Source organism: Oryzias latipes, chromosome 4 (genome assembly GCF_002234675.1).
Source record: "Oryzias latipes chromosome 4, ASM223467v1".
Taxonomy (NCBI): domain Eukaryota; kingdom Metazoa; phylum Chordata; class Actinopteri; order Beloniformes; family Adrianichthyidae; genus Oryzias; species Oryzias latipes.
The window spans coordinates 29,709,149-29,726,039 of NC_019862.2; the positions used below are offsets into that span (position 1 = coordinate 29,709,149).

The window sequence follows — 16,891 nt, forward strand, 5'->3', positions numbered from 1 at the left end:
TGTAATATTGTCCTCATGTTGTCAGTAACACACAGCAGCTCAGTTGTGTGTGTGAATTCCAGCATGTGCACGTACATGCATGTGTGTGAGCTCCGATAGGGGCATTCCTCCCTGGACACGTGTGCCTCAGCAGAGGTGATGTCAGGCTGCTCACATCATTGCTGGGCTGGGCGTGTACTGGCTGATCAAAGACAATCAGGGAAAAAGGATTAGCATTAGCAGTGTTTGGTTCAAGAACATAGGAAATATGAGAAAATGATTTAATATCATCCCCCCCCCCACACACACACACACACACACACACATACTTTGTGGGAAAAGGGAAACTAAATAGGAATACAACAAATACAGTGAAAGGAGTATATTAATATCATAGAACTTATGTATTCCCGTTCCCTGTCTTATGAGTACAAATACAGTTTAAAATTCACGTATATACACATAGAACTACTTTTATAGGTAAATATGCACGACATCCGACACAAACTCACTCTCAGTTTCAATCCTAGTCCCTAACAAACCCCAATGCATCGTCACGCGATTCTGCACGATTTCTATTCGTAAATATTTTACTTTTTTTTATCTTTCATCATGTTTATGAATAAGATATGTCTATAGTTGTTCTTAAACTCCTTTATGTTTAGACATGGTTTTAGATTTGAACTGGTTCTGTTCCACAGCCTTGTTCTTCATACAAGATCATTTTATGATTGTTTGTGCGTTGTGTGTAACTATGGTACGTTTTTCACGAACATATATATAATGACATGTTTTTATGTATGTTTTGGTAATACATTGTTTTTCTGCTTCTCTGCTTAGTGTGTAATGTCCGTTTTGTAGCTATCTGTGCTTGTTGCTTCACTGCTTTAAGTATCACAACTTTCCCCTAAAATTTATGTGAAAGTTGTAAGTTTAAAGTTGGTTTAACTCAGTGCTTCTCAAATATTTTTTGCCAGGCCCCCCTAGGAAAAAGAAAATGTGTCGCACCCCCCCCCCCCCCCACACACACACACACACACACTCGTACGGTGACAATATATTTGGTTAGGATCTATAAAAATTGTGTAAGTATACCTAAAATTGTATCTTTTAACATTAACAAAAGAAAAAATCAATATAAATCCACTTTCAACAAATATCAACTTTATTTAGCCACAGAAACCCTGTTAGAGTCTAAAACAGAAAAGAAGCTTAAAGTGCCTGAAATCATTTTGACCAACTGAACCATTTGATGCTGAGAAAAATAATTCAATTAATAAATAATATTAAATCTAAATTGATCTGAAACATTAACACAGCAGCACCAATATATTTAATGTTTTTAGTCGGAAGAAATTTGCGCACCGGACAATTGCCCGTATTACCTGTGCCTAAAACCACCACCATCGCGCGCCGCCCCACTATTTGAGAAGCACTGGTTCAACTTCAGAAATTTGGTCCCTGTACGTTGGGATTAACTACATGTACAAGCAAACAAATCTGTCCCAAATTTTGGGGAGATTTCACTAAAGATGTTTGAAAGAGCTTTTGTAAAAAGTCATGGCAAGTTTTAACAGATCAAAGTGTTCCGTGTGTGGAACTACTTCTGAGTAGGTTTAGTAGCAAACTGTTGTGTTAAACTGAATCAAATTGTTTGCACCACACAGTCAGACTCTTCTTTTTGCATATCTGTCACCTTTGTCTCCTTGTGGGATGTTAGGTCACTTCCTGGGGAACCACAGTGTGCTGGACATTCTCACTCAGGAGGGTCATGAGATCATCCACATGCCTGCTGAGCCTCAAGAAGCCGCCACAGAGTGAGTAAGCAGACTGAGACGATCGTCTTTTTTTTTTCCATTTCATCACTGCACTCACTGAAAAAAGGCCCCAAAATCACCACGATGTCACAGATCCAGAAAAGAATGATAAACAGGCTCTTAGAGAAGAATAACTTGCTTTGGACATAACTGTAAAACTGAAACCAAGGCAGACACATAACTCATAGCTTCCCACTTTTTCAGATTATAGTCTCCTAGCATTCTTCTAACTCTAGATTTAAGGGGGTGGGGTTGATTGTTCTCAGATAGGATCCACGGTCTAGTGACAAATGAGGCTCAGGAGTTGGAATCCTCCCAAACATCAGCTCCACTCTGTCTTCAGCCTCAGCCTCACGTCTTTTTTCCTTGCGGCTGCCAAAGAAAGCCGCCAGCAGTCCATCTGCCTGTTTTTACCTTGACACGTGAGCACGTGCACTCCCAGATGTGCACGCAGCGGCAGTGGAAGGCAGCACGGGGCCAGCACAAAGATGGGGCTCTTTACAAACGGAACAACCTGCTAAAGATCAATCAAACAATCAATCAACTTTATTTAAAAAGAGCTTTAACACAATTAAAATTGAACAAAGCGCTGTGCATCAAAAGCATCATAATGAAATTCAAAAAGCAAAACAATGAAAAAACAACATTTCATTGTAGAAATAATTTAAAAAAAAAGAAACCTTAACATAACTCAAACAAAAAAAGAAACCTTATAAAAATCAAATGTTTCAAAAAACAAGTCATTTCCAGAGTTGAAAATAAAATGTAGAAAAATGTAACAAAATGAGAAACCAGTAAAAGTTATGAGATGTCACTGACTGGATGTGGCCACACCCCCACTGCAAATGTTAGGCGATCAATCAACCTTTACCGCGTTCAGGAAAACATCCATTTGCTTTTCCCTCTTCTTCAAAACTGAAGTGATATCCCATAATATCTATCATTTCCTGGATTCTCATTGTCTTTCCATTTTGATTTCTTAAACTTTTTTTTTTGTTTCTAGAATTGCGTTTAGACTTCCCAAATGTAATGTTTTTTTCTTTTTTTTATTGTTATGCGTTTTTATTGTCATGTAATCCTTAATATGCTTTGGCAACAAGTGATTTGTTGATGTGATTTGGACTTCAGGGCCACCATACATTAGTGCCCATACATAGCCCAAATTCACAACAACAGTCATCTCACAGGGCTTCGTACCAGTATAATTGTAAGGTAAACATACAATCAAAAATGATCATAAATGCATAGAATTCAATGGGATGATACTCTAAAACTTTAACTAAAGAGACTAAACTAAACTGGCAGCCCTGCCCTTACACCCTCCTTCGCGTTAATCGCGGCACCTTCCTGTGTCCACAGTCGTGAGCTCCAGCCGGCGCAACACATTGATGACAAGTTTACAAGTTAACGGGCTCACTGTGGTCAAAAACACTAGATGGAGCTCCACATTTGTGACCGATAGAACTGCTTCATTTAAGCATATGCCACAAGTAGTGGAAAACACCACAAAATGACAGCAAGAAACGTGTTATAAAGGTTAAAAAGAAAGCTGAAGTCATCGAGTAAAAATGGCTTAAGACAGCATAACTGTGTAAATGATTGACAGACGGAGACTTGTCAATCACCAGCGCAGACCTTAAGCCTTCGTCAGCCTGACCAAGCCAATTGGAAGTGGACGAATGAGCTGGAGGCCGAAACAAATCGAAGCGAAAGAGCAAAGCTTCATATTTTTATTCAGCACTGTTGCTGAGAGCTCTCTGTTTTTGACACACTCTCTGCAGAAATCCAAAAATGGCGAGAAATATCAGAGCTATCCAGCCATGGAGCTTACAACGTTCCAGTTCAGACGAGGAAAACAAAGACGTTCATTAGTCTGCAGGTGGATGTTAAGAATGGAGCAGAGCGGGGAGCTTGTGGCCCCGCCTAGTGTATTTTCTACATCACATCTTTTTCAACTTTTTTTTTTCATCTGCTCCTGATTCGCAACGATTTGAACAAAGAAATAATCTGAAATATAAATTTTAATTTGATTTTCCTAAAATATGTATCAGATAAAGAACATGAGAAAAATGCCGGGGAAACGTGTTAAATAACACAATTTTCATCGACGTGGGTCGTTAAATGAGCTGCTCTGAAAAAAATCTTGCATCACATTTACTCACAAGGATCTAGAGTTTATGTAAGTGTTAATGCCAAAACAATAAATTTTGACCAGTTTTTAGTCCTTAATTCTTGTCTTGTTCTCACAAAAAGCGGCCTGTTTGTTACATGGTGTGGCCCGGCGCGCCGCACCAAGAAATAAACAGTCTGTGTCGTGCCATACCAACGCTGCAGTCAAGATTCGGCGATAGAGCGATAGATATATATATATATATATATGCTGATCTTTCCGATGGGTTGAATAAAGCATCAGTTCAGAGAGAAAGTTCACCTCTTACCGCTTGTTTTTGTCCAAATGATGAAGCAAAAGGTCGTTTTAGAGAAGCCGGCACAGTGATACAGAACATTTAAGAAAAGTGACCGGAACTTCCTTTTTCCCCGTGCGGTTATCCTGTGGTATATCACTTTTTTAATGCACACTCAGCAGCCAATCAGAATCGAGTATTCACCCCGACCCTGGTATAACCCACTCATAATGGTCACTTGGAAAAGGAAAAAAACACAGCTGCTGCTGCTGTGGGGGTCTTGGTGTGGGGATGACTGTACACTCTCCCTCCTTCTTTTTACATTCCACCATCCATTTTAGAAGAACATAAACACTTTAACGAGCACAGGTGTTAGCTCACCTTTGCACAAATATTTTGCGTGATAGAATAAAATATTTTACACTAGTTGGTTTGAATGCATAGGTATGCGTGTCTGAACGATATTTGTATTGTGTACATGTTGACAGGTGAACGTTTTTGGAGCCAACAGGTATGTTTGTGGCATCTGAGTGTGTGTGTGGACAGGCCCCGCCCTTATAGACCTGTATTACATCTGAACCTCACTGTAATGAGTATAACCATCCAGAAACGTGTTGCTTTATGCTGCTTCATGGTTTTACCCCCCCCCCCTCTATAATCACCCTCCTACCCCCCCCCAACATCTCTATCTCTTCTTTCTTCCTTCCCTTTTTTCATCAGATTCAACTCAAAAAGTTTTCAGATATGATTAAAATGAATAAAGTTTGGCGTCGATTACAAAAGGGGTTTATTCAGACATATCTCTGGTTTGTCTGAAGATTCATAACCCCTGTTTTTAAAGTAAAATATGACAACACAAGAGGCCCTCAGCTCTCATCTGTCTGCCCAGCTGTTGGACAGGACAAGTTAAGAAAAAAAAAAGGAAAAGGAACAAACATTCAGTCCGTTTTTAGTACTTCATTCTTGTTCTATCCGTTTTTTTAAATTAAAAGCTGACTATTTGATATGTGCTGCGGCACTTTGTGTTCAAAACGGCTGAACCAACACCGACCTCAACTGCAGCGGCAAAGGAAAGCGGTATTTATGCCGATCGTCACGATGGGTTAAATAAAGCGTCAGTTCAGAGAGAAAATTCACCTCTTACTTTTTCATCTAAACCCAGCAGCCAATCAGAATTGAGTATTCACCCAGATCTTGGTATAATCTTTAGTAGTTAACTCTTATTATGTAATCTTTTTATCATGAAAAAAACAAAAAAAAAAACACACTGCCACATTTGAGGCAAAGTAACAGAAAAAATGAGAAGCATAAGAGATAGAAAAGTGAATCTTTTGAAAAGGTTAAAATAGCAGAAAGAGGTTCTGGGTGGTCGTCTTCGGTCAGACGTTTACCTTAGGAGACAATCTCTTTTAGCAGTGAGAGTTGTTACATCCACTAACATTGCCTGCTGGGTAATCGAGCCTCTCAGAGACGCGTTAATAGGTCGGGACTCTCCCTGTGGTTTTATGTCCTTGATTGAAGTAACGGCTTGGAAGCAGAAAGTAACCAAGTGGTCAGAAACCACAAAAAAAATAACATTCGCCAGCAGCAGGTTCAAAATCTTAGGTGAAAAAAAACATTTGCCATTTCCTGTCTGCTGCGTAAATGATTTATGTCACTGAAACCTCTGATTATACTTAGATTTATACACTGAACATTTAGAATTAACTAACCCCATGCATGCCCTCCTTTTCCCGTGCTCCTCTGTTGCAACAGTAAACCAGATGTGGAGCCACCTGCAGCTGGCTCCGCCACCATCACAGGGACCCCCGCCAGTTCCCCCACCCTGGACCCGGAGCTGGGAGACCCAGGCGACGGGCCCGGCTTTGGAGAGGAGGAGCTCCCCCACATCCTGCTCCCCGACAGCCTGAGCCAGCTGGAGGAGTTTGGGCGACACAAGCGGCCTCGCAAGATTAACCGTAACCACGGGAGACCCCGCCTTTTCAGCGACCTCTGGGTTCGCATTGGGGACAGGTGAGGAGCATTTATCATAATCAGTTTACAGAAACCAGATCAGGGTTGTTCCTAAAGATTCTGCAGCCAAAAAAAGTCTGCACACGATAAAAAAAAACTTTTCAGATCACAAAATAATTCCGTTTTTGATCTTATTCATCATTTAAAGTCCCACTCCGGTAACAGTGGTTTTTAAATTATATTTATTCCATTTTTAGTTTGAAAGATTTCAAACTTTAGTTAGAAACTAAGTTTTCTAGGACATACTTTCTGTAGAGCGGCAGGAGTTCACTGGAAATGTGCCTTTTGAGTAGAGGACTGTTGGTGCAGAGGAACTCCACCACCCTTCCCGTCACCCATCGGTATACAGAGGTTACTGAGGTTGAAGCTGCTCAAAGCAGCACTGTTGCTGAGAGCTCTCCGTTTACACTTTCTCCCACTAGCTTACAGCCCCTTCACATCCCCAAGCTGACATTTTTGGTGCAACAGAAACGGCATATCGGAGCTTTTTGATCCACATACCAGCTCAGACGAGGAAAATCAGGATGTTTCTACGTCACAAATGCAATCAAACTGCATTTTTGTCGTCTGCTCCTGATTCACAACCATTTGAATGAAAAAATACTCAGAAATGACATTTTAGCTTCATTTTCTTTATAAATGTCCTCCATCATCAGGAAAATGGTGCAAGAGCATGTTAAGAACATCAAAAACACCATTTTCATCAGAGTGGGTCTTTAAAATGAAGTAACCAAAAAAATTAAAGGAAAATGTTGTTTCACGCAGTTTTCTGCCTCTCTACAGCACGACGCCTCATCCTAATGTACGGATAATAAATGGTTACGTAACAGTGGAGCCTTCTCTGACCCTTCAAAAGCAGCACAGACAGATGACGATCTTCGCCACAGAACGGCAAACTGCCTCCTCTACCTCCACCTCTCCTCACACAAACTCGGCACAGCCGGTTTGCGGCTCATTCGCTCCGTTTTGCATTTTCCTCTGGTTTTTCTCTCACATGCTGCTCGACTCCTGACCAGCAGCCTGATCTCACAAAAAGCACATTACTGCATCCATACTGGAGCGGTGGAATATACCTGATGAGGGGAAGCATGGTCGGTCATCAGCAGAACAGGACGTCTCCTGCCGTCAGTCTCCGCCCGCCGCAGAGGGACGCTCGTCTCATTTTGTGGAAATACTGTATATCTCAGCAGATTCCAAAATGTTTGTGATCAGAAAATTCAGATAGACTGCAGCCGGACATGAAAGATTTAAATGAATACGTTAGGGAAATAATGAAGAATTCTCTTTACTTAAGAAAGCTGTAATAGTGAGTTAAAAACTTGTGTTTGTTGATGAGAAAAGAACTTAACAAGTAAAACTAAAACAGTCAGTCATGTGCTGCACTTAGCTGCCACTTTGTAAATTGTGCATTTTGTTTATAATAATATTGTATATTTATTTTTCTGAATAAAAAAAAAGATATATTTTCTGGCTATTTGAAGATATTTGAAAGAAAAATAAATACAACTATTGAAATGCATCATGAGTTTTTGTTGAGTTAATAATACACTCAAAAAAAGGCAGAGTTTACCTTTTTCCCTTAAAGAACTACATTATGGCTCAAAGGTGTTAAAATAAAATCTACAGCAGCAAAATATGTAACAAGCAGGCGGCTGGACAATTTCATCTTCTAATTGGTTTCAGATGGAAAAGCAAGTCTTAGGATCTGCAGTGAATAGCCCCCAAAACTCACTTTGGCCTTTTTGTGACTGTTCTGATGAAAATATGTTCACGGCAGTTTAAAAAAAAAACGCTGGTAAAGAATTATGTGAATCTGCCATCTGCTGGTTGAAATGATGTTAAAATTTGTGGGTCATAACTCAAATTCACGCTGTTGTCTTTCTTTCTTTTCCCTATTTTATTTTTTTCAAGTGCAACTTAAAAAAAACGTTTAACTTAAACTCTAAATCCTATGTAATGTTTAACATTTATTATTATTAACATTATATATTTTATAGAAATAAAAGTAAGTAAAAGACAAAAAGAGAAAAAAAAAATCCAAAAATGAAAACATGTAAAAAAAACAAATTTCCAAACGGCATAAAACCTTCAAGATTTTTTTAAGGAATTTAAATGTGGACTGATGTTTTTTTAATTAAAGTTTGTTTCAAACATGTTAATGATAAACAGTAAACATGGCACAATGCTACTACTACCACTAATAATAATAAACAAATGTTTGAAAGGGAGCAGACAGAAACTTAGCTTATTAAAGTCTTGCCCTTAAAAATAAAAACAATAACAAAAATAAAATTATAGACAGAAAAATAATATATTTTTCTTTAGAAAGGTAATTTAAATAAATCAAACAACGGTGATAAAAATGGCAAAAAGGCAAGAAAAGAAAAAAGTTTTTTTATTTTTATAAATGAAACATACTTTTAGGATATGTCCACACAATTTAAAAGCATCTTAGGTTTTTTTTTTAAATGAAGTGCTATAGCTTATTTTCAGGCTATGATTGATGAAAAGTCAAATAAAGCCTGTAAATAGTGGTTTCTTATACAGCAGCAAATGAAAAATTGATGCTTAAAAGAAACCAATAACTAATAAACTCATAGCTTTTCTTTTTTTCATCAAATTCAATACTTGTAGAGTCACAAAAAGAGGAACTGTGTTACAGTCCCTCTGTCTGCCTCTAGGTGGCCCTAGTGTCCCATGAATCCTTCAGCTCTGCAGATGAAGGCTCGTTTTAAGGCCTCATCTTCAGCCTGGAACGGAAGAACGAACCGCCTTGCTGACAGTAAAATGTCGTAAAACTGTTTATGCAAAGAATACATCTGGAAGAAAATTATGAGCAGTTTCAATAGGTTTGTGCAATTTTTCCAACTTTGTTTTTGGAAAACTGTTACAAACACTTTTCCAACTCTGTTAATTTATGCCTTAGTTCCACAGAGCGACTTGTTCAGGAATAAGAAAAAACAAAAAATTAAAAAAAAGACTGAAACTAAACACTATCCACGACTGAGAAAAGGAGGAAAAAAAGGTACAAAAAGTGAATTACAAATACATTTAACCTCAGTACTTAAAAAAATCAAGAAGTGATTAATTAATTTTAATTTTTAAAAGAAATTTTCAAAACTTTTAGAGCAATTAAAATTAAACACGGTTGTGTTTCCTAACTGCTTATAACCTGTTTTCATAGAGTTTCGCAAAATAAAAAAAAACAGATAAAATAGTAGAATAATTCCTTTTCTATTTTAAGACAGTTTTGTTTATGTTTTTAAAATAATCTAGAAAGACATGCAGGAACAATATTTCTGTTGACATTAAACCTTTGATAATCGACCATAAAGGGGATTTTCATTATTTCTAATCAGAGAAAAACTCCGTTACGTCAGACAAACAGTTAAGAGTTTGTTCAAGATTTTTTTTAAATATTTTTTTTATTTGGTTTAAAAAAAAACTTGTAATAAATTAATACATTTATATTCAAGCTACTTTAAAAAAAATTCCATAAACTATTTAAAACGTTCAATTAAATGTCAATAAAAGCTTCCTTTACATTTGCGCTCAATAAACTGTCCATTTTTAGCAGGTCTGTTGTTGAACGGCGACAAAAGCAGAGCTGAGCGACTCTTCCTTCTTTCCTTTTCTTTGAACAAACAGCTTCTTAAGCCAAGACGGGACAATATTTGCCTTAGCTGGAATACCATTTTCCCTGGGCTTCTGGGTGTTGTTTGAGGGAGTGGGGGGCACTGACAGGGCGCTCTGAGAGCTGACCCTCACTCGACCGGGCACACGCCATCCGCCGCATATAAATAAAAGATTACACTGGAAAATCAATTTCTGAGCAAACTCATTAAAAATGCCCCTCACCTTAAATGATTCCTATTTCCTTCCATTCAACCTGTTAACGCCTGGCTGTCTCTGAGACCCACACTCTCCACCCCTCCCGGGGGCCACGTCAGTCCCTCCCACCTCTCCTTCACCCTGTTGCTCTCTCCCGGTGGTAATTACTTGCACAAGTCGTTTTTTGCCCTTTGATTTGCACCGTTTCACAAATGAAGGTTAAGTTTGTTTAACCGTGGTGGATTTGCCAGTCATGTTAGAGCATATAATGTGGCAGGTCCTTGGTTTCTCTGCACGCACCTCAGACACCCCCTTGGTCTGCACCCCCTCTCCCTTCGTCTTTCTCCCCCATCATCTCCTTCCCGGTTAGACTGGGCCTCATGAGGGAAGGTTGAGGGGATGCCAAGGTTAAGGCTTAACGGGCCGGAGGAATCCTGCTGAGGATCAAGCTTCAGGCCAAAGCGTCTCAAACTAAAAAGTCCGCTCTGATAAAAAAAGAATTAAACTGGGGAGATGCGAGAAAAAAAACACTCATTAAATGCAAAATAGCATTTGGGACGAGTGTTATGGCCTAATCTTTGATCAATACTTGATAAAGAGTCTTGAGGAGAAAATCGATTCACTTCAGCTCCGGCTTTGAAGAGCATTTCAAGATCAAGCAGCTGAGCTGCAGCAGTCCCAGGATAACACACAGTCCAGACACCAGGTGATAGTCCTGTTCATGTTCATGCTTATTGTTGAGAGATGTTTTGTTTTTGTTCTTTTTCCTCCAACAATAAAGCTGCAATGACACGTCTCCGTCCCATATCCTGTGTGGCAAGTAGAGCTTAGATTCTGTCTGACCGAGGGCGGCCATAAAGCTTAGGGAAAACAAAAGTGTGTTTAGCAGCGGGGCAGATAGCTGCTCTCACTTTAGATAATCCCACTGATAGCGGTGGAAAGCCTTTACCGTTTGGAGGGCCCTGCGAGCTCCCAGCCCATCTGTGTTTGTGCTGGTTGAGACATTATTTTCTCCCATTGTCCAACATCCCCTTGAAGATGTGCAGTTTTGAGCCGTGAGATTGAACTCCACAACCTTGTAGTGCCTTAACGCATGAGGTGCAGGTGTCAAGAGCGCGGAGGGATTTCCTGAAGAGTTATGTGGAACTGAAGGCTTCAGCCGAGGTAAAATTTGGAGCAAATGCACACATATTATTCTGCAAACTACTGGATCCGTGCAAAGGTTTCAAACTTCGATTTACAGACGTTCAAGATACCTTACCAGGTTTTAACTTCTCTTTGCTCCACATCTTTCCGAGCATTTTTCCAAACTAGCACCGTGGAGAATTGTTTTGTCTCGTCAGGATCTAGAAATACGAAATTATTATTAAAATGAGTCGAAATCGATTTTGTTCCAAACTCTTGACAAAGATAAAACTTAATTTAAGACCAAAAAAAAAAAAAAAAAACAGTAATTTTTGGTTGAAATTAAATAAAGTTAGACTGTCATTATTCTGGAAACAAAAATGTAGATTTATTTTCTAAGAATAGATTTTATGAGAATTTATGAGAATGGACCAACTTGAACTGAGATTCTCATTTTGTTCACACTTAAATGAGTCATTTCCACATAGAATACTTGCTTTTCGTCACTGTAATCACAATAAACTACAATCAGGTTCATAAAAGCTCAAATAATACAAACTATTTACTTAGAAACAGCAAAAAACCCACATATTTTCGGGCTATATTCAAAATGACTTCTACCTAACATATTTTAGCTCATTTTTCCCTTTTTAAATGCTTGTGTGGAATTTGTAGACATTGCAGAAAATGTTACAACTTTGTGGTGATTTAGTTCCTGAGGTTAGTGTTCTATTTCTATTTTTGGGAATATGTACTTCACACTATTGCACCAAGTATTCAAAAAAGAGCTTTTTGGCTGGATACTTTTGTGGAATAAGCAATACAATTAAAATGTTTTTCTCAATTGTAATCCAAAAGTGTTTTATTTATTGGCAGTATAGATCACAAGAATCTGAAAGACTAGAGTTTGGTTCTGCATCTCAGCACATGAGACAAAATAGTGTGTTTTTAAGTGCCAGAGTAAAAAATCGGAACCAAGGAGAGTAAAGACGGTACAAAGGAGAGTGAAATACCACGCGTGCTTGTGTGTCCCTGTGTGTGCACTGAAGGATGGTGGTGAGAGTGTTGTGTTTCACAGTTTTTTGCCATGATGCACTGCTTTATTATTCTGCACAAGGGGCACTTCACATGCGGAATGGGTTCTCTTTGATATCGACAGCAGCTTGAGGGAGAGAGTGCACTCAAAAACAGGCGAGGGCGAATTTATTCTGGGAGGAAAAAAACTGATAGTTGTGTACTTCCCTGGCAGCGGTTACCGCACATACATATACGGAGAGCCAAGCGCTTTGATGCTCCAGCGGTGACACTCTACACACTAATGAAATATGGTAATTACAGCCACATGAAAGCCCTCCTAGGTAGAGTTGCAGGAAAAGGGTATAAAAAACAAATATGACTTTATCCAAAGATACCCAGTGTGATTAATTCTTCTTTTCACAAACATATATTTTGTGTTTTTCACTTGCTACAAAGCATTTCTGGTCATGAGTTGAACCAGGAATGAGCGAGGGGGAAAAGTCCTCTGATTAAGAAGACAATTGGTCCCATTGAGGCGCAGGATGAAGAACTGCAAACAGCTTTCTATGGACAGTTCTCTGTGCTGAAGCTGATTTGCTTTCCAGATTTAAAATTCATAAACTAAACAAGACTCAAATTCATTATAAGTCTAGTAAAAGAAAAAAAAAACTCAAGAAAACTCTTCTAAGTAAAATGTTTGAATGTTTACATCTTCTTCCACTGAAGCAACAAAATGACTGTGATGTGCTTTTATGTAAGATTCAATATGAAAGAGTCAAAGGTAAATAATTTAAACGGGAAAAACAGTTTATTTAGGATTCTGGAGAGAAAAATAGGAAACAAATCAAATTACTTTTATTTGTACATTTAGATGTTATTTTTTACATTAAAACTAAAAACATTAATAGCAACATCAAACACTTTAAACGTATTAAAATGTAAACCTGTTTACGCCTGAATTTATCTCCAGCTATGAAAAAGAAATCCAGATGTGCTTTCATGTGAAATTAAAGTAATTCAGGTGGTTTGATCCATATTTGCATCTATGGGCATCAATGCGTTAAAATGTAAAATAAGTGACATTGTTAAATAGTAAGGAAATAACACAACAGCTTTGTTAAAAGCTTGTCTGTAAAAAATGTTTTTAAAAAGAATTCAGACAAACAATTGATTCTATTTTCTTATTTGAAAAATATTGAATTTTTTTGTTTTAACCCTTGTGCTATCCTAGGCACTTTGACATTGGGAGTTGGGTCATCTAGACCCACTAGACAGTGCTCTGAACCTTTTTTCTTCAATGATTTGTGATTTTCACTGGTGTCCATGGATTACATGAAATCCTCTCCACCTTTATCCACCTTTGTCATGGTAGGGAGAACACGTCAATGGACATCTTGACCCCATAGGATAGCACAAGGGTTAAAGCAAACACATGTTAGAAACAAAGCACAGTGTGTGCAGAAAATTCTGATAAAACGATCTACAGATATGAGCAAAGGTGACGTGAGCCGCTGCAAACCTTGAGCAGGAAGCAGAGATGGCAGTGGAAGTGACAAGAGGGCTGCAGGGGGCTGGATGTTTGACCATCACTGTTTGCTCACAGTCAGACAGCAGAGCGGCCTCTTGAACACACAGACACACACACACACACACACACACACACACACATACACACATAGACACTTATACAGGGGCTGATTGGCTCTCCTGAGGGATGAAGCTCGAGGTCAGGGAGAAGGTGGAGGTCAAATGGGCTCTGATAAGTCCTGCTAATAGGAAGCTGTGTGGGGGCAGTAAGATAGGCTAGCTGGGGCTAAAACCTGAATGAACACACACACACACACACATATGAAGTCATGCACACTGTGTGTGTATGCATGGACAGTCTTTAAGGTCAGAGCATGGTGTGAGAATGTTAAATGGGGAGGCTAGAGACATCAAATATTTTCCTACCCATCACTATCAGCAAACCACCTGTCTGAGATCTTGAAACGTGCACAGGTGTGCACTCGTGTGTGTTTGAGTGTGAGCGCGTCACATCTTCAGTTCAGGCAGATGAGTGTGTTTACTTTGAGGCAAGCAGACATGCAGATGTTCAGGCGGACGGCGTGTGTGTACAGTATGGGCGCCAGCCACGGCTGCATGCGCTGCAGACAGACAGACAGACAGACAGACATCAGGACGGATGCAGATTTGGGTGCAAGCTGCCAACGTGAAGATAGGAGCTCGTGCTTCATCCTCCCGCTGCTTTTTTTTTTTTTTTTTTTATCGCCCTCCTTCAGGTGTATCCAGGTTACTCCAAGGCCATGCCCCCCTTTAAACCAGGACAGTCAAGGTAATGGGTAATTGCAGAACGGTACTCGTAAACCAGCCTATTTGTCTTCGGATGAACTCCGCCCCACTGGGTTCGGGCGACAAACTTTAAAGGAAAATTCCACCCTTTCATCCGTTTTCATCCCGCTCTATCCTGCCTTGTGTCTCGCTCGCCGCCATCAATGGTCATTGCGATCGCTTTTGTTTTTAATTTCTCATTTCTTCTGTCTTTGTCTTTATCGCTCTCCCCTCTTCTGTGCCCATAACTCTCTGACTTTATGAGTAACTCCAGCTCCCTCCCTCTTTTAATGTTTGATTCCGGGTGATAAAGGCAGACTGCGCCGCTTAATGTGGTCGAAGGTCAGAGGCTGCTGTGGGGTGGGGGGGCAGGTTCATAAATTCGAGCTGAAACTGGATCGAGATCAACTTTTGGACCATTAAGTGTTGTCGGTCTGTGAGCACACACACCGAGAAAACACACACACTGAAGCAATTGTGCGTATCTGCGTTATGGCTCATTATCTGACAATCTATCAAGATACCAATCAGGAGTTTGTGTATATCTGCTGTCACATGTACTTACCCTCTGAGGAGCCATAAGACCACTGCTTCTCTTTGCCCACAGGCCATTAAGTACATTTAAGAGCTCAAACCGGGACTTGTCCATAAATGTGTCCCATTTGTAGGATCCGGAGCATGGATGATACTCAAACAGAAACCCTGTGCACAGAGAAAACGGACTGCTTTTGACCTCAGACATGTGTGTTGTGGAGTTAGTTCATCTCCACAACCATCTCTTGTTTGTTTCAGACCACAAACAAACAACCCCCCCACACACACACACACACACACATATAGGGTGGTCACTGATGCAGGTTGAAGCTCTACCAAACGCCTGTCCGTTTTCAACCCTTCTTCTGCTCCCACTCCTCATCTGAATTCGCTCTTTGGCCGGATCCGGCCATTACAAATTCATCGTATGCTGTCACGGCTGATTGAAGTGATGGGCTGGATCCTCGGGGCTTCCTGCTTGATGGAGGGTGCTATAGCAAATAGCCCAATGGGTCTGTTTAGATAACACTGACCTCTCGCGAAACCCACATCTGCTGTTAGCGAGCTGTGCAGGACTCGCCACGGATCGAAAATAATGAGCCCAAAAATGACAGGTACAATGAAACTAATTATAAAAAAAAAAATAAAGAAAAAGGGAGGGACACAGGTAAAGAGAAAGGAATAAAGACTGCCAGAAGACGAGGTGGGGTTACAGAGGTAAAAGGAGATCTTAGATGGACAATGATGTGAAGCGGATTGTAGCTCCCACCTGCCCTCTCCATGAACAAAAGTGTTAGTCATCATCAGGGCGAATTGTGAGGGGAGACAAGGGGCCGCTGCCTCGCTGGTCCCCCTGATCTGCATTCCGCCCATGGGGTTACCAGGGTAACGACTACAGAAAACCGAGGGGCGAGGAGGGTGAGGGAGGCATGGAGAGGGCACTCACCCTTTTCCTTGGAAATGGATATTCATGGCTTTGTTCTGCAGGGGTTATGATCGTGTTGATTAGAGGACGGAGGGGAGGGGGGGTGTTTAAACAGCCCACCCTCTCTGCTGGCCTCAAATATCACATCAGGACTCCACCTGACCACCGCATCAGCATTCAAAATACCAGCACCCATTAGGAAGAGGTTCGCCAAAGACGCCAACAGGAAAAAGGATCAATTCTTCTACCAAATGATAAGATTCTCTTACATTCTGTACATCCTTCAATACTGCTTTAAAGTCCCACTCCCATCATGTTTTGATCTATTTTTAAAGCCTCCCTGGTGGTCTTTTAGTCATAATTATGCCGTTATTGTCCAAACACAGAAAAAATGGCTAATACAGAGTCACCAAAAAAAATAAAATAGCTCATACAGAGTCGCAGTAGTTCATTAGAAAGTCACAAGGGTTGTGGGTGGGGCACAAGGTCTACACTAATTTCCCATCATCCCTTTGGTGCACTCTCTCCAGCTAGCCTACAGCCCCTCACACCCCCAACCTAACATTGCCGGTGCAACAAAAATGGCGAGTGATGCTCAGACCAGGAAAACAAAGACGTTCATGGATCTGTTTGTCGGACAGTGGATGCATCAGAATGAAGTGGAGCAGGGAGCTTGTAGCCCCGCCCAACGTATTTTCTGTCATGGCTACAAGATTTTTCAAACAGCATTTTTTCAGCTGCTCCTGATTCACACCAATCATAAACAAATACTCAGAAATGTATTTTTTTTCTTTAAGTATGTCCCCCATCATCAGAAAAATGCCACAAGAACCTGAAAAGACCATTTTCATTGGAGTGGGTCTGTACGATCCGCATCATAACTCACAGGTTCAATCTTTAAGACAGCGTGTGAA

General features: G+C 40.1%; 1 protein-coding gene across 1 annotated transcript in view; it reads left to right on the top strand.

Moving 5' to 3' along the window:
• The window catches only part of LOC101155505 (metalloprotease TIKI2), an 85,130-nt gene extending 77,881 nt beyond the window's left edge, over nt 1-7,249 (top strand). The window contains exons 5-7 of the mRNA XM_004068419.4: nt 1,700-1,796; nt 5,957-6,214; nt 6,998-7,249. Coding sequence (XP_004068467.1) covers nt 1,700-1,796; nt 5,957-6,214; nt 6,998-7,226 — 584 coding nt within the window. The 3' untranslated portion in view covers nt 7,227-7,249. The remainder of the gene's footprint in view (nt 1-1,699; nt 1,797-5,956; nt 6,215-6,997) is intronic.
• The last annotated feature ends 9,642 nt before the right edge of the window (nt 7,250-16,891 follow it).